Source organism: Dermacentor albipictus, chromosome 7 (genome assembly GCF_038994185.2).
Source record: "Dermacentor albipictus isolate Rhodes 1998 colony chromosome 7, USDA_Dalb.pri_finalv2, whole genome shotgun sequence".
NCBI lineage: Eukaryota > Metazoa > Arthropoda > Arachnida > Ixodida > Ixodidae > Dermacentor > Dermacentor albipictus.
Window position 1 is genome coordinate 100,025,380 of NC_091827.1, and position 23,036 is coordinate 100,048,415.

A 23,036-nucleotide genomic window follows, 5' to 3' on the forward strand; every position below is an offset into this window, starting at 1 on the left:
GCGCCGAACGCTGCGTTGCTCGACGCTCACCGCGTCCAATGCGGGGCGCGTAGTCGCTGCGCCGTAGCCTATTGTCTTACACCCCTTGGCGGGTCGACTGGAACGCTGGCGCGTTCCACTCTTGAAGGCGAAGCAGAGTAACGCATGAGTCGTTTCTTCGTCTAGCCGAACCAAATATAGCCAAGCAACAGCAGTTCACCATGTTAAACAGTGGTTCAACAATTAAAATAAAGGCTAGTATGCTTCGCATCCTGGGCTTAACCTTAGCTAAGCCACAGCCATTTTTTTTTTCTCTTAAGTAGTTACTCATGGCAGGTTTCTTTCCATTGTCGCCATCCATGAGATTATTTCAGCCTCTCTCACTTCTCGCTTGACGTTCTTTGTTGCTGTGTTGCCCACCCTACAGGCCGCATACTTGCTGGTAAGCTTCCTAGTTTTTCTCCTCCACTGCCAATCAATGTTTTTCCTGTACAGGTACTTCAACACTCTCCCAACCCATTTAATTTCTTCCATATTCCTCAGTCGCTCTTCATACTCAATTTTACTGTGAGGTTCCCTCACTTCAAAATGTCGGCATGCGCGGAAGCGAGCGCCATCTGGTGGCCTTCAAGAAACTCAGTGGCACGCGCGGCAAGACCACCACAGAAGCGGTAGCGCCTGCAAAGTTGGGAGAAAACGCAAGTAAAGCTTCGCTTTAAAACGAAATTTTAAAGAAACGACCTGTCTAAACACTGCACGCAGCCATGGCCACAGCCGCTGCGACTAACGCCCGACCAACCGCGAAACTTGTAGTAGCCACGTGACCGCAATTCGCCAAATATCCGTCGCACTCCCAGGTCCACTCAGCTCGAACGTATCCAAGGTGACGGCGAGTGGCTCTAAACTGGAGCTCGAGTTCAACCCGCCCAACTTAAAGCACGCCGCCATAGAGGGCTCGAAAGCGACCAGCCGAATACACCATTAAAATTTTTAAAGACAATCTATCGCAAATTTTGCGAATGCAGCTCTACATGCTTGGCCAATCTCCCACAGTGGGTATGTGCCATTATCCTGGGTCACAAACGTTTCCGGATCGAAAAGAAGAAGGACGAAAGTATGGCTGCCGCTATCGTACCCGCCGCACCTGACGAGCACGGAGACGGCTTTTGCCGCTTCTGCGCCGGGGACAGCAGCAGCGAGCCGCTGGTGACGCCTTGCAACTGCGAAGGTAGGCAACGAGCATTCTGAAACTCGACGCAAAAAAAAAAAACGCAACTGTTACGGTCCTGAGCGTCATACCTACGCGCACACTGCACGTGCTTCAAAACGTAACGAGTGGAACGCATACGTAATCAAGACTTGTACTGAAGACGCGACGTGCGTGCACGGCAGGACGTGAACTCGACTTTTACAGGTAGGCAGGACCGACGTGCTGACCCGGGGAAATGGGAGTATACCTACTATATGCAATTCCTAGGACGACGATAGCAAAATTAAGTCTAATGGGCCTTCGTTCTGAGCCGCCGTATTGTTGCAAGGTAGAAGCAAACGGGTAATTTATTTCACAAGGCAAAATAAGGGAACACGGGTGGCAGTCCTCAACGTAGTAACTGCTACTTCAAAGCTCGACCTAAGCTTTCTAAACATTATGCATCCAGCTAGCACAATATGCTCAGTGACTAACGTTGTTTTCTCACATCGTGAGTAGGCCACAATTATGTCATAAATGTATAGACGTGCCGCGTTGCGTGGCGATCTATGTACATGCTCTAAAATGGCTTTTCCGTGTAGACACTGTGAGCCAGTGCCGCTAATATCATACACTAAGTTGCACTCTTGTACTCTTGCGAATGTATTGACTATCAAAATATCCTTCCTGCACTCTTGAGATTTTGACAGCGGGTGTATTTATTTGCAAAACACCTTCAATGCACCCTTATCACAAGTTTCTACTGCTTCAGGGTGCTAAAGGTGTGGAATTTGCTATAGATGCATCACCCTTGCATGAAGGCATTCCAAAAGTTTTGCGGACGCGTAGAGAGCAGTACGAAGTCGGTCATCGTTGTGCGATAAATAGTAATAGTATTTAAAAAAGAAGCCCATAAAATGGCGTATTTCCTTCATCTTGTGGTTAGCTTCTATATTGCATCAGTATTTGATAAAAACAGTGCCACGATATCACGTACATCTGAACGTTATGTATTCGTTCCTGTGACGACGATGGTCTAAAGCGTATTATTCAGAAAAGACGTGTATGATAATGAGCTGTCTACGCACTGAGTACTTATTACGATGGTTTTGAATTGACAAAGTCCGACAATGTACGTTACTCAGTAGAATACAATACAGCACAGTCCAAGAAACTTATAACGTAAAGCTTTTCCCGTTGGTTTTTATTGCAATCTCCTGGCGTTCTATTTAGCCAACCTCCGACGTAAGCATCGCACGGCACCGTGCCCTCGTAGCGTCGATGTCTCTTTGCGACATTCTCGGTGTCGCGACAGGCATCGTAAGCTCTTGCATGTCGCTAATGTAGCCCATCACGGGTACGCTCTTCTTCACGGGCCGCCGGGCTGGAACGACGTCGACGTTCTCTCTCCTGCCGCTTCTCTCGCTGTCGCTCCTCGTGAATACGCTGCTCTTCAGGCGCACGGATCACGTGTGGGTTTTCCATAGCAATGGCGGAGCGCAGCAGTGCCGAAAATTTCCCTTGGTCGCTTTATTAGGCGCACACTACATCACACACTACGTCATATCTTTGCAGAGACACAGCTGCGACGGAGCGCCGTTTTAAACACAGGTGGCAGTCAAATCAAGCTCTGATGCGAGAGTCGATATACGTTTCCCTTTGTTGTTGGTTTTTTGCATTTCAATTTCACGGGAGAATTTTTCCCTGGGGCGACATAAAATCCCAGATTCCAGCCATCGACACCTTTGCTGTAAAAAACTCAAAGACGATTACGATACTCCCTAATGCGAAATATGATCTCAGCTCCATGCGTGTTTTCTTTGTGCGATATATTAGCTGGCGCGGACAATCTGTCTAGTGTAGCTCTGTCTCGTGTTGCAAATGAGCGAAGTGTGGAGCAATGAATCGTCTCACTTAGCGGGAGACCACAAGAGGCAGCGCGCGGCTGACGCCTGGGCGCGATTCAAAGAAGCTGCCGCAGACAGACCTCCGCTCATGCAGTGCTTTGTTTTGATGTGCTCTGCGCATGGCTTATAGATAGCCCCACCGGTGAACAGACCACGCTCGTTACTCTGGCGCTCTCTCGGAGCGATTGTCGCCACAGAAATCTCCATACACACTAGCGGTAAAGCGCGCGCGGCACGTTGCCGGCGTTAAAACGCAGCTGTGGTGGAGCAGGCCTCACAAACTGGCGGCGAGCCAATGTGAAATTCAGGTGACAGCACAAAAATTTCGCCTCCTTTCTGTAGATCCGAGATGTCTCATGCGATTTCCTTCGTCTGCTGACGGGTACGCTGTATGTTTACTTTCTTCTTCATTCGTGCTTAATGCGAGTCATGTCTTAATAAAATGATGACGTCGTTGCCCCTGTTCATCATCATGTTGGTGTGCTCTCTCCCTTTGCGGCATACCACGTTCCAAAGTCAAAGAGAATGAGAAACTGGGTGTCGCCTGCGCGTCTTTGTAATCAGGGTCTGTCTGGTCGTAAAGAATCGGATATGGCCCACTTTCTCCAAAAAAGAAAACATTTCGTGAGGACGTCTCGGTTTCGGCTCATCATTGTAAGAAAGAATCTGAAACCATCACAACCGAAACAAGCGCGAATGATGACAAACGAAGCAAACCCGACAAGCGCGAGCGAGAGCTGACGGGAGTAGACGATAGTACGAAACGAGCGGTCCGGCTGAGGCCAGATTCGAGTACGCCTCGAGCAGTCGGGCGGGTCCGCATGGCACCAGTTTCAACCGCACACGTCACTGAAGGGGCTGCTTTCATTGGTCTTCGCCGTTCGCGGATCGCGTCTTTCATATTTCGCCCCGCGTTCGCTCTTTCATCCTTTGCTGTTATGCTCGTTCGCTCGCTCACGCCTACGCCGACGGCGATGCTGATGCTATCCGCAGGAATGGGCGCCTAAGGGCTGTGCTCTAAAATGCCGCTAAAACAAATCCTCAGCGCAGAAGGGTTGGTAGAGTGATCTATATGTGTCGAAAAGGCTCGAAAACGTTATATTGCTGCACAAAAATTTTATTGTGGGCAAACAAATATATTCTTCTGCGCAGCTTCGAGTAGCCAGTGCCAGTGCGATCAGTAGTAGAATTTTCTATTCTTTCTTTCCGAACGGAGCAGTGTACGGATATTCGGCGAAAAAAAAAAACGATTCTGCTCCTCCTACTAGTGCATTGTTAATGCGTATAAGACAACTTTGTGTGATGAGTTAATGGGCTTTTGTGACGTCGCATGACAGACATGCGAAGTGGGCGCTACCCAGAAGCATCTTGACCCATCGAGAAAGTGTTTATGGTTAGCAAGGTGCAAAATTGTGTGACATTGTTTCCCTTTTGTTTGATATAATGATGCCTAATTGATGTGTAAACAGCAGATGGGGAGAATTGCTGTTTTTGCAATGTCGCGTGAAAGACAGGAAGTGAGGGGTGGTGCGAAAAATGTTTAACGAATCGTGGAGAACTGGCTTAAGAAATGGTATAGAAACAATTTGTAATAGATTTACGTTATCGCGCCCCAGGTTTAGGCCATCGTTCACCAAGTATTGAATGCATACAGGTCGGATGTTATTTCACAAACATTGTTGTTTTAGCAAAGGGTTTGGCAAGGGTGTTGAGTATACGCTTTGCCGGAGTTTCAGCTCCCAGAGATAGAAACATAAAGCTCAATCACCATACAGACAGTGCAATGAAACACGACAACAGAGCTTCGCCTTTCTTTCCCCAGGTACGATATCCACTTCGCACAAGTCATGCCTCGAGAAACGTATTCTACAAAACGGCGTGACGCGTTGCTACCTCTGCAACTACAAGTACGAATACAAGGTCAAGACCAAGGTATCTATAGACACCGCAATATTGCCGCGAGACTAGCGGAGCCGAAACAAAAGAGATATCGCTATCGCTGCAGCAAAAGCAACGAGGAGGGCAGCGCATATATATATATATATATATATATATATATATATATATATATATATATATATATATATATATATATATATATGTATACATATATATATATATATATATATATATATATATATATATATATATATATATATATACCGAGTGTCCCAGCTAACTTGAAGCAATACCTTTACAAATCCCAAGAGCTCTAGACAAATCGTGCCGACTGCATAGTAGCGGCAGTCGTGCGTACATACTGCCAGTGTTTTTTTCTTCCCAAAGTGTTTAATACTTTATTGATTTTAATTAATGAACCTTCTTAATTATTGCTTATATTGCAGACATGTCAATTACGAAGTTGTAGGGCACCTTAAGTAACCTACGAATCAAGCATTTATTTCGTGGTGAAGTGTGCCTGGTTTTTTTTTTCAAAAAAAAAAACGCAAGAACGTGAAATACACGATACATGGAATACATGTGCGCTCGCGATCCTCTTCTCAAACGCCTCTAAGTAACCTTTGAAAGACATACGGCTGGATTCGTTTATCGACGCATCTTACAAGGCTTCATCATGTGGGATGGCTCGAGAGGTTTCGCGACCTAACTAGCGGGGTACGATAAGCGTCAGCATTTGCGGACGCAAGAAGGCTGTGCTCGATCATGAGGCACTCGGGATAGCTTTAACCTTGACGTGTAATAAACCAAAGCTACAAGAGAAATTCAACCAATTTAAAAAAGAAACAGTGTGGAAAAGAGTACCAAAACAGAAAAAAAGGCAACTCTCGGAAGAACAGGACAGAGCTACTCAGGAATTTATTTATATAAAGAATAAACCAAAAGCACGTAAGGCGTCTCAGTGGCCCACAAAGAAACATCTAAAGGTGCAACTGGTTCAGCCATTTACCCTTTCTGTCTCTTGAACTTCAGAAAAGAGGCAAAACAAAGAAGTTTTCTCTACCTCTTTCTATCTTTGTCGCAAGCTTTTTTATGTAACGATATGGTGATATCATGAAGGTGCGTTACTCACACTTTATATCAGTTTAGAGCGGTTATTTTCCACTGCCACTTATAGCACGTGCTGAAGCAGATCAAAGTCTGAAGTAAAGTAGAGTACTCGCTTCTTTCCAACATTTATGCTGTTGCAGCTTTCACCAACGACGTTGGAATATCGCGGCAGGCTCTGTATATTTTTGTCTTTAGGGCATCTAGTGTGGCAGTTTCGCTGCTATACAGGCGATCTTTCACGTAGCCCCACAATAAGAAGTCCAGTGGTGTCATGTCCGGCGACCTCGCAGGCTAGGTTACCGGTCCGTTCCGGCCAATGCACTGTCCAGAAGAAAGCTTGTCGAGGCACGCTCGAGGCTAACTACTGCTATGCACAGGAGCGCCATGGTGTTGAAACCAGATGTTCCGAAGGTGTGTAAGTGGAACCTTGCCGCAGACGTCGTTCACTGGGCCCCCGAGGATGTCGTTGACGTAGGGTTGCGTTGTTAGCATGTTGTAAAAAATTATGGGTCCCATGATGTTGCCATGAAAAATATCGCACTGCTCATTAAACGACCACAGGTATCGCTGTCGTGTTTGTGCCAGCCAGTTGGGATTACTATCACACCATTATGGTGCGTTGTGAAGATTAACTTGTGCGTTTCTGAGGAAATTAGCCTCATTCGTCCAAAGCAGGCGAGTGAGAAAGTCTGGTTCCTCTTCACATTTCGTAATAATTCAATTGACAAAGTCAAGTCTCCTTTCAAAATCTCGGTATTCAAGTTTTTGATGAAGATGTACATGGTAAGCGTGCCTATGACCTTTTATTAAAATTTTACAGACTGATGAAGCAAACCGAATGCTCTTCTAGTTGACCTCGCTGCCTTTCCTATCCTTGTTTTCTCTGTCTCTCTCCTACCTGATGACCTTGAGGTTCCGGCCTGCACATTGGCGTCGCGCAAACTACCGCTAGGGTTAGCATCAAATAATGCCAAAGCATCCGTTTCCGCTTCTTAAACTACCGTCGCAGTCCTGTGCAGCTTTCTTGTGAAGCAACCCACTTCACAAAGGACTTCGTACGTTCTAAGTACTGTTGATGAACTAGGGCGTCCTCCACAATGCGACATCCGAAATAGTTTGGCTGCCTTCCTCTTGTCGCCGTGCGCCGCCCCGAGAGCAAGGATCATTTTAGCCTTCTGATCATTCGTGAAGGGCATGATTGCCTTCTTAAAGAGGAGGTCACTGGTGTGGTACCATTGAGATCTTCCGTTATTATTTGTCCACTGTCACGACAAACAAAAATGATTTACGTAATCGACAACAGCATATGCGGTCCATACAGAATCGCCAAAACGCATCAGACGCACATAGCCTGTACTAGGTTTGTTTCTATTGCTAAACGGAACAAAAAGAACGTACGTTCTGGGCACCCTTATCTACAGAACAAGATGAGCGCGCCAAATTACGGTCCCAAGTGCGCCCTCACGGTTTCCAAGCTTCTAAATACCCCCCTCCCCCACTACGGCTCTGCTACGCTTATCAATGCGGCAGCGGCGTTTCATCACAGCAGCATCACATAGCGATAAGCCCTGTATCGAGCTGTCGTGCCCAAGAAACACCGAAAATACAAAATAAGGATCAAGCTGCCACTGCAGCTACATATTTATTTCGCATTTTGGATGTTTCTTGCGCTTTTGTTTTTTCTAGGAAAAAGCAACGCACGAAAGATATGCTTGATTCGGAGGTTATTTGAGTCGCGCTATAATTTTGTAGTTGATATGTTTGCGATTCAAGGAATACATAAACGTTTCACCAATTAAAAGCAATTAATTAATACTTCGTGATGAAAAAAATACTGGCTGTAAGTACACACGACTATGGTAAGACTATGCAGTCACCACGATTTCTCTAGAGCTCTTGGGATTCTTTTTTAATCTTAGTTCAAGTTAACTGGGACACCAAGTATATATTTATATAGCAGTGCAACAGACGTGTTCTTCTACTCGCCGTGGTTGCTCAGTGGCTATGGTGCTGGGGTGCTGAGCACAAGGTCGCGGGATCGAATCCCAGCCACGGCGGCCGCGTTTCGATGGGGGCGAAATGCGAAAACACCCGTGTACTTGGATTTAGGTGCACGGTAAAGAAACCCAGGTGGTCGAAATTTTCTCAGTCCTTCACTACGGCGTGCCTCATAATCAGAAAAGTGGTTTTGGCACGTAAAACCCCATAATTTAATTTTAAGGTGTTCTTATCTGGGTCACTGTTAGTTGCAATTATTTCCTCGAAGAGGCAGGAAGTGTGTCGAGTGAGTTCCTGCAAACTTACACATACTAAGTAGGATGTTCCCCACGCAGTATAGCGCAACCTGTCCGTAGTGTGGAGCTAAGCCAACATTATACCACATTACATGGGAGTGTACAAGAAACCAGGCATTTCACAAACACAAAACACCAAGTGCGGAGCAATGGGAGAGCTGGCTCACCAGCTGCGAGCTAGAGACTCAAAGAGCTCTAATAGCGCACGCGTGCGAGGCGGCCCGGCACAGTGGAGCCCTGGACTAGGGGCCCATTCATGGCTGAAGAGGACTCAAGCTTCAAGAATGAAGACTTCGGCCTCGACCCGCTAAAACCTTTAAAGAGGCAATAAAGTTTTCCATTCCATTCCTGCAAAACACTTTGCAATGTGGTGAACGCGGTCTAAACCATGAGTTCGGGATTTCGAAGAGGTACGACGTAGTGCTGATGCAGCTCTCTTGCACGTGTTGCTAAATCGCCACTGAACCCTTTTTTTCTGAATAAGGAGCCCTTAAAGAGCCTTCATTATCCTAATACAGCAAAAGCAAGCTTTCCTTGTTTAGAGAAAGAACGATATCTGCTTGACGTACTTTCTTTACAGTGTCCGGAAAAGTAGTAAAGTTATTGTAGCGCACGGTATTCAGTCTTCTAAATATTAGAAAGAAATAGAACGGTGTTTTTTGGGCCACATTTGTGATGCAGAACTTAGAACCTTCACTTGTGGCTTATACTTAACGCCAAAGATTTTACACCAAAACTGTTAGGAGGACTAGAAGGGCTCGGAAATGCTATATGCTGCTTTTCATGGTGTTCTGGGAGATGTAAATTATTCACGGAGCTAATACTTAGAGCATTAGTGGCCATGTTATGGTATGCAGGAAAACTTTAGAGGATATTGGTTAACTAGGGGCTCAGTAAAAATTGGTGAACGATCGTTTCTTGCCTGATTAGAAGCGTTATATGCAATGCTTGCAAAGCTTACCGGCTTTCATAAGAGAGCCAAAAGTGGTAACATTTTTGCGTTAGAGGACAACGGGCATAATGCTATGGTTGATGTGTATCAAAAGTTAAAATTTTATATATTGATTACGGTTTTTGCACAATATTATCTATACAGGGTGTCCCACATAACTTGAGCCAAGAATCTAAATGCGGAAGGCGCGTCGGAAGCGAATTGAACTGAACGCATACTATTCGCAGTAAGCGTTAGTAACTCAGAGCATTGTTTGTTTTCCCCATAACTCACTAATTAAGATTAATTACCCAACCTTTTACTTATTGGCTGAGGACCCGAAGAATGATACGCATATTTGTAGAGCGCGTTCAGAAACCACCATTCGAGTTGTTTCCTTTACGATACGTCTCGCGTAGTCCTTTTTCCCGGGTTGCAGAAAAGCCCGCGAAGAATGAAAAAAAAAAAAGCACGTGGCAGAGAGCTTGCGCGGTGGTATCGTGTTGATCTCAAGCCTGCGTTCAGATAACACAATTTGTATAGTACACAGTTTGCCCTAAATTACGAATTTAAGCACTCTGGTGCGTTGTAAGGGCGGTTTACGAACGACGCAATGTTTAATCTTTTCTAAAAGTATTGTAAGTAATCGCCAATAACAAATTTGGTCTAAATAAGGTGAACTTAACGGCTAATGAGTGGTTTATATCAAAGTATTTGAATAAATTATACCATTCGGGAAAAACAACATTCTTCCCCAGGTGTCTGGAAGCGTCCACCGGCTGTCATGCGCTATGTTTCCCAGTGTCCCACAGCGTAGCTGCACTAGATACCAAGTTCGGTTTTAGTAAAAATGGAAGCAATCTTCGGGGCAACTTGTGTGGAAAGTCTAACATGTCTGGCTGATTTAAGATTCTTGCAAGATATAATTACTAAGTACTCGTTTTCAGCGTAAGCTCAAACCTTCCAGGAGGCACGTAGTAACTTTCCCTAAGCAAAAACACGGGAAAACTTACCCGGCCCGGACACTGCGAGGATTGACAGATTGAGAACTCTTTTTTGATTCGGTGGATGGTGGTGTATGGCCGTTCTTAGTGGGTGGAGCAATTTGTCTGGTTAATTCCGATAACGAACGGTATTATCAGCATAAAGGAGATATTTAGTGTGTTTCCGTCTGAGCGGTAAATCGTTAATGAATAGCAAGAGCAAAAGGGGCCCCAAGATGTATCCTTGGGCAATGCCTATGTCAGTGATTTTTTGTCTTGAGAGACAATCATTTATGTGAAGAACCTGCGTTTGATTAGTAAGATAGCTTTGAATAAACTGTAAAGGTGGTCTAGATATGCCGTAAAAATCAAGATTGTGAAAGGGGATGTGGTGATTAATTGTATAAAATGCCTTAGTGCAATAAATAAACATAGCTCCAAAGAGTAGGCCCTTATCAATTCCTAGTTTAACTATGTCAGTGAAAGCTATTCGAGCGATTTCAGTAGAGAGCCTTGTCGGAAACCTAATTGATCATCGGATAATAAGGTAAACTTAGATAAATATTTCGTTAAACGGTTGTAGATGAGTTTTTCAATACTTTGCTAAAGAATGGTAAAATGCAAATTAGGCAACAATTGTTAATGCATTGACGGTCACTTTTCTTAAATATGCACATTATTTTTCCAGCCTTGAGGCTTTGAGGAAACACAGCAGCGGAAAAAAGTCTGTTGATTAAATGGGCGAAGACTGGCAAGAGTCTTTTCGATACCAATTTAATTCTGGCAAGGGAAATTTCATCAATCCCGGGGTTAGTTCGCTTTAGTTATGGGCTAATTTGGTTAACTTCCTCTGTTACTGTAGGGTAGAGAAACAAAGAAAAATGGCGAGTGTGCGGAAGACTGGGCAGTGTGAGTTCTGAGTGTCTTTATCTGCATTTAATGGGCCGCTGAAATCAGAGCTGAAAGCATTAGCTATGTCATTAGCATCGGTGTATCAATTTTTATTAGAAGTTATGCTGGCTGGGCGTGACTTAGAGTCGTTGGTGTTAAGAAGCTGTTAAATTACATCCTATTTCTGTCCGGTATCGTTACTGTTTTTCTTATTCTTGTTATGACAGTACTCGCCTTTAGCATGTTTCAGGGCAGCATGCAGTAAGTATGTTAGCGTAAGTTTTTAGCCGACATCTTAGGGAATAATTGAACGGTTCTGCCTCAAGCTTCCTACGAAGATTTTGTTTTTTTTATTAGCGAATGCATAAGTGCCTTAGTGATCCAACGATTCCTACGTGTACGAAACCAATGCATGACTCTAGTTTCAGAAGAACACTGACCGACAGGTGCAGTGAGCTGAGAAAGAATGAAATGCAGTTTCTGCGTTTTTGTCCTGATATACAAAGTTTCATTTCGTCTTTCGAATGATGTAAACAAACTTTTTAGAGTCAAAATGGATGCGCACGTTATCTCTAACATAAAAAAACTTGTTTGAAACCAAAACATAAAAATACAGAATAATGATCTGTTATAGCCTAATCTAGCACTCCTGCTGTATTATAGTCGGTAGTAAAACTGATTAAAAAGGATCAATCAAAGTATCAGAACATTTGGGTCACACCTAGTTTGAGCTTGTATTAATGATGGAAACCCGCAACTAGGGAAGCAGTGCACGTATTCAGAACAGGATGGGCTGTTTAGGTCAGCAATGTTAATATGGATGTCATTACAGATTACAATGTTCTCGTTCTCCTGAATTAATTCGTTGGGTATTAGTTGAAATTCTGAGCAAAATTCTGCATATGATGAAGAAGGTGAGCAATAAATCGATGCTATGATGGTGTTACCGTTATTCATTGGCAAATCATTACGGTCAATTTCTATTCACACTGAATCACAGAGTGAGGTCCTAAAGGACAAGTCGAACCGGTGCCGACAAGACAATACAGTGTTGACAAGAATAGCAGAACCACCGCCATGATTACTCTCCCGATGACAATATTTGGACACATAGCCGGAAATCCCGTACAAGTTACCGTCTCTGTACAACCGTACAACCATGTCTCTGATAAGCATATGAAAGAAAACGTATGATTGATGATTGAAAGTACTGAGGTCATCGTGGTGTTTCGGAGACTCCGGATGTTAAAATGAACCGAAGAGAATGCAGATGAGTTGTCCTTGAGAAGTGATTTAGTGTGTTCCCAGGACAGCATGGACGAATCCACGCTGAACGGTGATGAAGATGCCGATGGCGAGACGCGGCGAGACAAGTTTATGCTTGCGCCGCCACGGCAGCAGCTCGCATACCCATATGTGCAGGCAAATTTGCGCACTTCCTTCTTAAAAACCTGGAAATTAATTGTGCCAACTCTTATACTAAAAAAAGTTGACGCCCAAATGCAATTGTTCTGCAAAATCTGAGCAAAAACAGTGCGGTGGCGTGCACAAAACTTTCTTTTCTTTTTTGAACACGCACAGCGAAATATTCAGCACACTGTATATAGAGCGTTGCTTTGTCGAATATGTGACCATGTTCATTGAAGTGGCTGGCTAGTGCTTTAGGCAAATTGTGTTTTGTAACTGCACGATGACGGTTGAGCCTTGTCTGAATTGGTTGCCCAGTCTCACCTATGTATTGTTTGCTAAAAGCGGCACATTCTAGACGGTTGGCCAGCCTTTCGAGGCCCCCTTATCTCTATTTATAACCTTTACACCACAGTCCAATATATGGCTCATTACTCTGAGCACTGTGTCGGCCCGCAAAAAAAATTTTGCTGAAAATTGCAAATAAATTATGGCCAAGAAGAATGGGAAGTTGGATCAATTGGATAAATTATTCTTTGTGAAAAATTTAATGGAATGTGTTCGAAAGGTAGATGGCCGTTATACGCCGGATTTTCCAATGCCCTGAGAGAAATTCATTTGACAATGAGTCCATAATTTAAGAAACTTTGGTGCTTGGTATATGTAACGTTTGATAAAACATTATCGTTACGGGACCTTTAGCTCTGGAAATATTTTCTAAAACGTCGTTACTTATTTTCATACGTTATACAAGGCACCAATGGTGCCCTCAGTGAACTTGGCAAGCCACCGTGTTCATATTTCATGGACGTAGGAGCGAAGTTATAGGTAATCCGTAAGAGAAGTATAAAGTGTGTTGTTATATTAGATTCATCGCAATAAATTACGTAAGCAAGCCCTCCCAAGCGTTAGAAGTGCGTTCTACTATTCATACATAATTCAGCGGGCTAATTTGTGTGCATAAATTAAAGCAAATACAAGAAATCCCTTAAAATGTTGTTTGAGAGCGTTAGTATATATGAACAATATCCTCAACGTTTCCCAGCGTCCCAAGAGAACAGAACGTGACGCCAAGTTCATTCTCGCTATAAATGGGAGACAGGTTACGGCTGATGTATGGGGCAAGTTTAACGTTTCGCTTATGAAAATATTAACTGAAAGTTCAATTTTTACGCTGTATTTGTGGGTTATGTGATGTGCCCATAAAGTCTTCGGTGATCTAAACCCGTAAATTTGGCTATATTTTGCGAAAATAGGAAATTATGCGTGATATGTAGGGAAAGTTAAAAGTGTGTGGTTGAATTGATTGAGATGAGAAGTGTTGCGTTCAATCACACACGATTGAGAAGTGTGTGGTTGAACTGGATTGAGATAAATCTATAAGCCACAGCATTGAAATTTGGCAAAATTGGGCGTACATTATGGTTGACGTGCATCCGATGTTATGAATGAGGGGGTTAACTGCGGCTCTTCCTAAAAAATATCTTAAGAAGCTCAAGGGAACGAAGTGGGGCGACGCAACGTTCCCCCTTAGACACAGTACACGCATTTACCGCTGTCGGCACTACACATCACGCCATCGTTTCGACAGCAAATTCTTGCGGTGTGTCTTCTTTGTGTGTCTGTGCGCATGGCATGACGCCTATTTAGGTAATGAGCGAACGCTTCTTGCAATCTATACTGAAAATAAATATACGAGTCCATTGTCTATCAGTTGATACTTTGATATCGCCACCCATTTTATCCGTACGCGTTTCTGTAAAGTAGGTCGGAGAACACTTTCAGCAGACACAGTTATTAAACACCAAATGCATACTTCTACGTCAAGGAGAGGTTGTGGGGAGAGCGTGAGTGCCGAATGATCTTACCTTCCGCTTAGTCATGGGTCGTAGCGCTCTGCTCCTGAGGAAAATGTCGTTTGTTCCACTCTTGACCGCGACCATTTGATTCTGATGACAAAATAATAAGAAAAAAAAACACTCGCATACGCTTAGCCTTTAGTCCTGGTTAAAAAACCGAGTGTTTCGAGTGAACCAATCAGTGCACCGCCTCGTTTTGCAGCCCGTGGTGATGTGGCTCGTCTCTGAGGAGCACCGGCGGGACGTCTTCCAGCTGCTGTCCATGCTCACCCAGTACCTGTGCGACACCATCATAATCGTCATCGCGGTCGTCAAGGGTGTCGAGATGGTGATACAGGCGCCCCTGGTGATGGGCATGCTCACCGCATTCTGCTGCGGATCGTGCGCCCTCTTATGGATTACCTTGCTCTTCATGGACCTGTGGTGAGCTGCCGCCGACGCTAGTGAGCTCGCGTTGGTTTCTGACCGTTTTAATTGTAGCTATCGAGCGGAATACCGTGGCAGAGAAGCGAGCGGAAGCAGGGGTGGCAACGTCTCCTGACGCCCTGCTGAGCTAATGCTCCTGCACCTGTCATTGCAATCAGTGGCGTAAAAGCATCGCTAGACAAATGTCGCACAGTTTGAGAATACGTCGGTGCAATTTGTATAGAAAAAGCGCCGTCAGATGACCACCTGCGCTAAAATTGTTCGCATTTCTGTGCCAACATTTCGATAAAATGGTGGCGCTAAAAGTATGCACCACAAAAGTCACAATTGTTCATTGTATAAATCGGACTTGCCTGGAGTGGAACCCAGCATCTACCTCTATGTAGATGCAGGACCAAGGGACTGAATTCGCGAAGTTTTACGTTTATGATGTTTCCCCCATTGACCGACGGCTTTCTCTACTGGTATGTCTTGCATAAATATTAGCTAGCATCTGCTCTTACGAACGGTTATAACATAAGAATGCTTTCGTCAAAACGGGCCCAGGTCTGTTTGTTTTATGGCGTGTGCACAGAGCATGAGGCATGACCATGCGCGGTCGCATTGTGGCGTCCACCTATGCTTTATTACTCTAAAGATGGCGACCAAATTGGCACTTGACCACTTTACTTTAGTACGATTCTGGCTATACATGCCGGCTAACACTATGGTGTTTTTCTGAACCGTGCAGATACCTCTCGTGCTCCGCACTTCTATGCTACGCTACAATGGTATTATCAGAAGGTCGGTTCTGGTAGCGAGATTGCATGCAGGCAAACTACATGAGGCAGTAATGTACTTTAGCGAAATGTGATTCTACCATAGAAACAGGGTCAACATCCTTTGGTGGTTATTTCATTTGTACAGCCATTTCGTAAGCAAAAACCAAAATGGAAGAGATCGAAATGACTCTCGTAAGAAATTCTGCCGGTCAAATCTCTTTGAGGGCAACCGACCACTGTTTATTTGATCTGTCAAGACAGATCATGAACTCACACATTACCAGTGTGCCGTACGTGCCGCGCAATCGTGGAGCTGCACTGCTTTCGATATTCCGGGGTTGTTTTATTTCGATGATAGTTAATGACAGCGCTTCGTTCAAGTTTTGACATCAAATAATATATATTTTTGCTTCATTTTTAATGACGGCTCCCGTAGCATTTCATTTTTGCATGGAGTCTCGTTTATATCCGAAAGTGGTCTTCCGGCACCATAGGGAATTTCGCTGCAGGTGATCTTTACTATAAGAACCGTGGCCTCTTGTCTCCATAAAAATGGAGCAAAATAACAGAGAATGCACGCATTGTTTCATTTCTATTTTGTAGGTGCTTTCAAAACAATGCGTTTTCGCGGAGGCTATTTAAAAGGAAGCAAACTCGAGGCAGAGTATCCATAAAAATTCAGAGCTATTCGATTCCTGAGCCAAATACTAATGAGCGCCGAAGGAAGTGAACAAACCTTTTTCAGGGCACAATTACACGAAGATTATTGAAATGGGTGCTGTTATTAGGCTGTGAGCGAATCATTTACTTTGCAAGTTTAGCGTCGAAGGTGCGCACGCCAAAAGAGCTCCTGCGGAGACAGTCACCTAATGGCGATACGTTTTGGAATAAGGAGTACCACCCTGCCACCCTGTTTACCAGGGTGGTAATTGCAGCATGTCCCCGGTTCACATCAGTATACTGAACAGGAGACATGCTGCAATGAGACCCGCCATTTCCTAGCTTAACACATTAAGTTTAGTATTCCAGCCACTTGTGGCTTTGTTTCAATTACGCCTGTGGCGTCGTCCGACCCCGGTACTGTGCTCATAGCGTCAGTTTTGGCATTATGGTTTTACTACATGCCTTGTTGGAATATTCTGGTGCAGGGAAAAAACAAATGTTCGCCCACATTGAGTGACGTATACCCGTTAGTTTGTCAACTAAAAATCTGCAAATACGGCGCAGCTAAGATATATCTTGAGGGGAGAGCTCACTTGCACGCAGAGAATATTTAATTTTATACATTGGCGTCCGTCACGAGGGATAATGGAAGATGCAACCGGGTGACGAAGACGTGGACGATAGACACCACAGCAATCATTGATAGCGCGTATGGATATCCTCCTTCCAGAGTCTTTCGATATTTGTAGTCACAAATGTAATCTATTGTATACCAGTGTGCGACAAGAATGTGCACTGTCGGGTCTACTATTGTTTTACAGGCGTAACATGGCCCATGACAACGTATGCAACGCAAACAGTTCCAAAACTGCTGAAAACCTCGTATATATCTTCCTATAACTTATTTTTACAACGTAAGCTCTTATGGACTCTTTCCTATAGCCGTTTCGGTTGGCGATAACCGCCATTGCTGCCGCCTGTGTCCGTCGCACCTATCGCAGGGAACGACTAAAAAGAATGCCCATTCCCCGTCAGGATTCAGCCCACGCCACCTGCGCGGAAGTCATTCACTGTACCACAGAGCCACGCCAGCGCTTGCCAGCTTGCAGCGAAAACGCGCCCTATCGCGCGAGAAGAAACGCGATTCACGCTATATGACATGCGCGCCGTGTATGGTCAATACGTGCACACTCTCCATTGCAGTTGCATATTATTACACCAGGTGGCAAGCCATGTAGCCGTTGCGTAGGTATCAATATAAGAGAGAGAGTATTTAATGGCAGAAAAAGGGAGAGGCCGGCCTGAGTGAAGTGCCTCTAGCCTGCTACTCAACGCTGGGCAAGGGGTAGGGGGGAATAACAGAGATAGGCTGTGAAGACGAAGGAGGGTGGTCGTATGCTGAATATGATCAGGACAGCACAACATACTGTTTCTCTGCAACGCGTACGTGTACGCTTCACAGCACAGCACATTTGTCTTCGCGGGCTGAGGTAGAAGTTACTGCAGTGTAGCTAGGAGACTGTCTATAGCTTTCATAATTTTTGTCACTGTTAGCGCCACTGGCATATTTAAAGCAGACAGTAGCAGTTGCGGGGCGTGCATTATTTGTCGCAGTATAGCTTTGATGATAGAGTCCGATGGTGATATCTGAGTACAGAGTCCTTGCTCGCGATGACAGTCTAAGGCCCGTGTGCGCGGCGGAAAGCGGGGCCTTTCTTTCGATTCCACGTTTGCGCGGCGGGCTTGAAGCAATGCTTTGAAGCAATGGTTTGACGCAATGGTTTAGAGAAATCTATTGATGCCGACTCAAGTACACTCTGCGGGGCCTGTGGAATCGGAGCCAGAGAGCTCTCGTTTTGACCTACACTTTGTCCACGCCGATGACGCGTTCGTCTCCTCCGCTGTTACACTGACGCTGCCGCCTCCTTGTGGGATATACTTTTGTTGCTCATTTTGTTCGGTATTTTTATCTCCTTTTTCTCTTTAGAACAATACTTGGAATTAGCCTCGTGGTGTCCCTCGCAATTACAACACTTCGTTTCTTTTACTGTGTATGAAAATACGCCATGGCTGCCGGCACAGCGGAGGCACGCCGCCTGGCCTGTGCAGACAGCGCTAACACGGCCTAGCTTTACGCACTTCTGACAATGGAGTGCTTGGGGCACATAAGGACTCACCGGGTGACTCACGTAGCCCACCTTGACATTATCAGGTAGCGCGTCTGCCTCGAAAAGAAGCTTCACGCTCGTCGAGCGACCGAAGCGGTGAAAGTCGATGAGCTTCACTGTTGAAGACAGAAGCCTTTGTGGCTCTTCGTCGCTGATGTCAATTCGGAAGTAAAACTTGCCTATTGTGACCACTGTGCAAGATGAACGACCGTATTTCTATGTATCTTAGTATGCGCACGGTTACCACCTTTTCTAAGGCGGCTTAATGCGTCGCTACTTCCACTGTGAGTACGTTTTTATTGTTGCTGAAACGCACTTCGTTAATTCCTTTGGGAGCCACATTACCAAGGTAGACGTTAAGAATCTGTCTGTGTACAGAATTTAAATTCTTAGAGACGTCGAGAAGCACAAAAGCAATGCTGTAACTCGGAGTTGGGGCCCTGCTCACTCACGTTTTTGGTTGTCTTGAGCTATTTTCCCTTCAATCGCTTGCCCTTCGCGGCGGTTTAGTCGTTGTCGGGGTCCATTGGCTCGCTGTTGGAGAAACAGGAACTGGGCTTTGCCATGTCCACGTGGAAAGCCTTACACCATATCCCAGCGGGACGTAGTGCGAAGAGGCGCGCTTGATGCAAGTGATGGCACGCTGTCTGTCATCGCCTCGGACTAATTCACCTGCAAGAAGCACAATTAGGCCTCTACTAAGACAAAAGTATAGCAGAAAAGGCAAGAAGCGATAGAGAAGGTACCAGGAAGAAAAAGAAGATTAAGGAGATGAATACAAAAATGCTAGAGTGAAAAAAACCAACATGTATTCTATACCGGATTAAATCAAGCTATTAGTTGACAGTCACCACCCTGCTTGAAAGGGAACGGCAAGAAATAACTATCGACATCATCATTATCATCATCATTATCATTGTATCGTTCCACTTGTCACGCGATGTGAGAGGCGCGCCTTGTAGCGTCGATATGTACACACATTCTACTGCCGTGGCATATTATTACAGCAGGTGGCGCGCCATGTAGCACTTGCGTAGGTAGCATTACAAGGTAGATAAAGGCTTGAGGAAGAAGATTAGGGTGATGTGCACAAAAATTATGGAATGAAAAACAGACGCACCATACCCTATTAGATCAGTCAGGCTAGGTGGCTGTTACCATCTAATTTCAAAAGGAATGGCAATGAAGCATCACCATCATTATTATCATCGCATAGGGCTATTTGTCACGTGATGTGAGATTCGCTCCACATATCATTGATATGTGCTAACTCTGCATTGCAGTTGCGTTGTATTCCACTAGGTGTTCCGACATGTAACAGTTGCATGTAGCAGTTGCGTGCTGCATGTAACTGGACCTGGTCAACTCAAGCACGCTGTTTGTCGTCACCCCGTTTCAAATGGAATGTCAATACATCATCATCGCCATCATCAACAGCACCGTATAGTGCCACAGGTCAAGGGACGTTACATGTGCGCCGCATACTCTGGCCACCTGTGTTTACTCTTGGTATATGTCATGGCGCCTCTGCGCAAGGTATGAACCGCAGCTGAAGAAGGGAATCGTAGAGCTACACGCGGCTGCAACCAGGCAACGTCGGGCTCAACAGACTTCTGTGCAGAAAGCAGCACAAGCTACAAATCTCTGTCCATGCCAGGCGGAAAGTTCAGATCGTCCTCCTGAAAATGACACGAAGAGACTTCGCCGCGAAGACCCTCTAGTGTGTGCTGCCGACAATGGAAATGCAGGCGCTCCTACAGCTTGCGTTATGACAGAGCTGCTTGTGCAGCACAGTACTGTGATTTTCTTGGTGCAATTTGTGTTTTGACCAAAGTATGACTTTTGAAATGGCGAATTTTCTTCCACTTGATTGTAGCGCAAACGTAAAAGAAAATTCATATGCGCATGCCAGAAAGAAAGCTTCGCTGTTGAAAATAAATTCATCCTGGTCAGGAGGATCCAACCCTGGACCAACTTTTAACGCGATAACCTGAAGGACCCGTCTTGCACAAAATCGGGCGTTGATGTCCCGAATCCAGCGGCCAGCGTCGAGCATCTTGTGAGCGAGAAATGTTTCCAAGCCACGCATACCCAACCACGCAGGCGCTACGTGTACCGCACGGACGTTACCGAATGAATTGATTTTGTCAAAGTAAACTGCGTCAGAAAAATCCTGAAGTACTATTTACGCACAACCTACACACATGATAGCGTCGGATATTAATTTGAATGTACCTGAAAAAATACTTCTCTCAAGCGGAAACTCAAACACAAGCCCCTTTTCCAGCGTTTCTATCGTTCATACACCAGCGCGCCCGGTTCATTGCAACACCATCCAGATGGCGCTCGCCTACGTGCATATGCGGCCCACATCACCTCCGGCGTTTCCTGGAACACATAACGGTTAAATAAGCTGCAGTTGCTGGGAAGCGTGAGAAGCAGTCAGGGGTTTTTTAATCGGCTTCTATAGGTAAAGGTGAAGCTTAAAAGCTTCTCCCAAATTGTTTTTCTGGTGGGTTTTCTCTAGTAACTGAGGTAACCAGGAGGCTAGCAGATAGCAGAATGAGGGCATATTATTTTACAACAACTAGAAGCACAGGGACATCGAATATACGAAATTAGTTTTGTAGAATTCCAGAAGGTGGAAGAAGGTTCGTCAAAGGGAAAATTGTGATTTGACATCTAACAATCGACACTCTCTTCAAGCTTTGCCCACGCATCACTCCATAGATATTTCTTATTCCAAAAAAAAAATTGCCAGCATTGTGGTCCTTTTAGTTTTCAGGAGATTGGGCACATTTCCTGTGCTGTTCGTAAAATGCTCTTGCAAAGTTCTAGAGCGGTTGAAAATGTTTTTGTTTTGTTTTTTCCACAAAGTCATTGGCACGATGTACCTCGATTTGGGGCCATAGTGGACAGGGGCGCCGTGTCATCACATTGGCTGTGGCGAAAAAATATTTTGAAACGCTACCGGTGTCACGTATCTTATCGGGCATGTTACAAATCAAGCGACTTACTTCTCCACACAACCGCAGGGCCTTCTACCTTCCACTGCGCCGTTGGCTCCGCGACAACATGACTGTCGTGCTGACCGTGCCGGCCAAGCCGTTCGACAGTCGGGCTCCGGAGAGTTGTCACTCCACAGACGAGCTGCGTGGAGAGTAACCGTCGCACTTGCGGAGACCGACTGATCCTAGTCCGTGGAGCGATGACGGTCCACACTTTGGAAGCTGCTGGACCGCGATGTATTATGTCAGCGCAATGACAAAATTTAGACATTCCGCTCCACTGAAAGGCTGCCGTTCTTAGTCACATACATGTGCCCCGCTCCGGGCGCCATTAGATACTCGTGCGATGGTTCCGATAGCGACAGCAGGCATATGCGTTTATAAATACACGTACACGCCATATTTCGAAATTTGCGAATGCTCAAAAGCAGGCGTTTCACGTGTTCAAATCAGACACACCTGCGAACTCCACTAAGGTCACAATGAAGTCGATCCCCAGTGCTTCGTTTATTCTTATCGAAATGACATCAAACCGGCATTTTAACACGACATAGCCACGCAAAATGTTTAGGCTGCAGACAAAAAGCCCATTCTTGGTGCTACGTGGAGTTTACGCGCATTAGCGTAATGTAGGTGTGGATTGCGGATTTACGGTTTTACGAAGGATTCCTTGATGAATATATACGTGAAAATGGGGCAAATAGGTAAAAAACATGTAAATTTTTCTGTTGTGAAAGAGCTGGACCACGAAGAACTGCTCTCAAGCAAGCGTGACATCACTCTTATGTTGCTGCTGGCATAATTGTTAACTTGTTAAGAAGAAAAAGACGTTTGTATGTAGATCGAAACATTTGTGATGGCCTCCGTAAAATAACGATATTAATGAAGCTAGTTTTAATAAAATTGCCACAACTCCGCGCATTCCACATGCATAGCCAATATTGATGAATTTGCACATCCCGTAGCAACACGAGTAACTCATACTTGATGCTAAAGGTAAAGAATATGTGAGCAGGAAGTGTAGGCGGCTGCATAAAATTCACGCAAACAATAACCACAAGAAGCTAACGACAACCTTTATGAGAGCCCTCTGCCACACCCCTCCCCAAACAGACACCCCCACAAGCAGACATTGTTGTAATTAAAAATTAAATTATGGAGTTTTACGTGCCAAAACAGCGGTCTGATTATGAGACGCGCCATATTGGGCGACTGCAGTAATTTGTGCCACTAGGACTTCTGTACCGTGCACCTGAATGTAAGTACACGGGTGTTCTCGCATTTCGACCCCATGGAAATGCTGCCGCCGTGGCACGGATTCGATCCCGCGAACTCGAGCCCAACACCGTAGCCACTAAGCAACCGTGGCGGCTCCACGTTATCGTGCTGGCAGCTTATTATTCGGTGTGTCGTCGATGGTAACTAATGAGGGATGCAGGAACAGCCGCCGTCGAGGAGTCTGTTTGAAAGTGGGAACAACGCCACGTACCTGCAGTAGATGCACGGCTACGCACTTGAGCCACCCCTTGTCGGAAAACGCACGTTGTCGGCTCTGGTTGCT

At 45.1% G+C, this 23,036-nt stretch overlaps 1 protein-coding gene across 1 annotated transcript; it reads left to right on the plus strand.

The window, feature by feature from the left end:
- Window positions 1–1,074: 1,074 nt before the first annotated feature.
- Window positions 1,075–22,396, plus strand: LOC135917231 (E3 ubiquitin-protein ligase MARCHF2-like). Its single transcript, XM_065450770.1, has 4 exons — window positions 1,075–1,207; window positions 4,898–5,007; window positions 14,652–14,872; window positions 21,503–22,396. The coding sequence occupies exons 1-4, from the start codon at window positions 1,096–1,098 to the stop codon at window positions 21,630–21,632; spliced, it is 573 nt and encodes a 190-aa protein (XP_065306842.1). The 5' UTR covers window positions 1,075–1,095; the 3' UTR covers window positions 21,633–22,396.
- The last annotated feature ends 640 nt before the right edge of the window (window positions 22,397–23,036 follow it).

Coding starts and splice junctions, on each gene's coding strand:
- LOC135917231 (XM_065450770.1), top strand. CDS start 1,096: ATGGCTGCCGCTATCGTACCCGCCGCACCTGACGAGCACGGAGACGGC. Junction 5,008..14,651: donor AATACAAGGTCAAGACCAAG/GTATCTATAGAC, acceptor CTCGTTTTGCAG/CCCGTGGTGATGTGGCTCGT. Junction 14,873..21,502: donor TTGCTCTTCATGGACCTGTG/GTGAGCTGCCGC, acceptor ACACAACCGCAG/GGCCTTCTACCTTCCACTGC.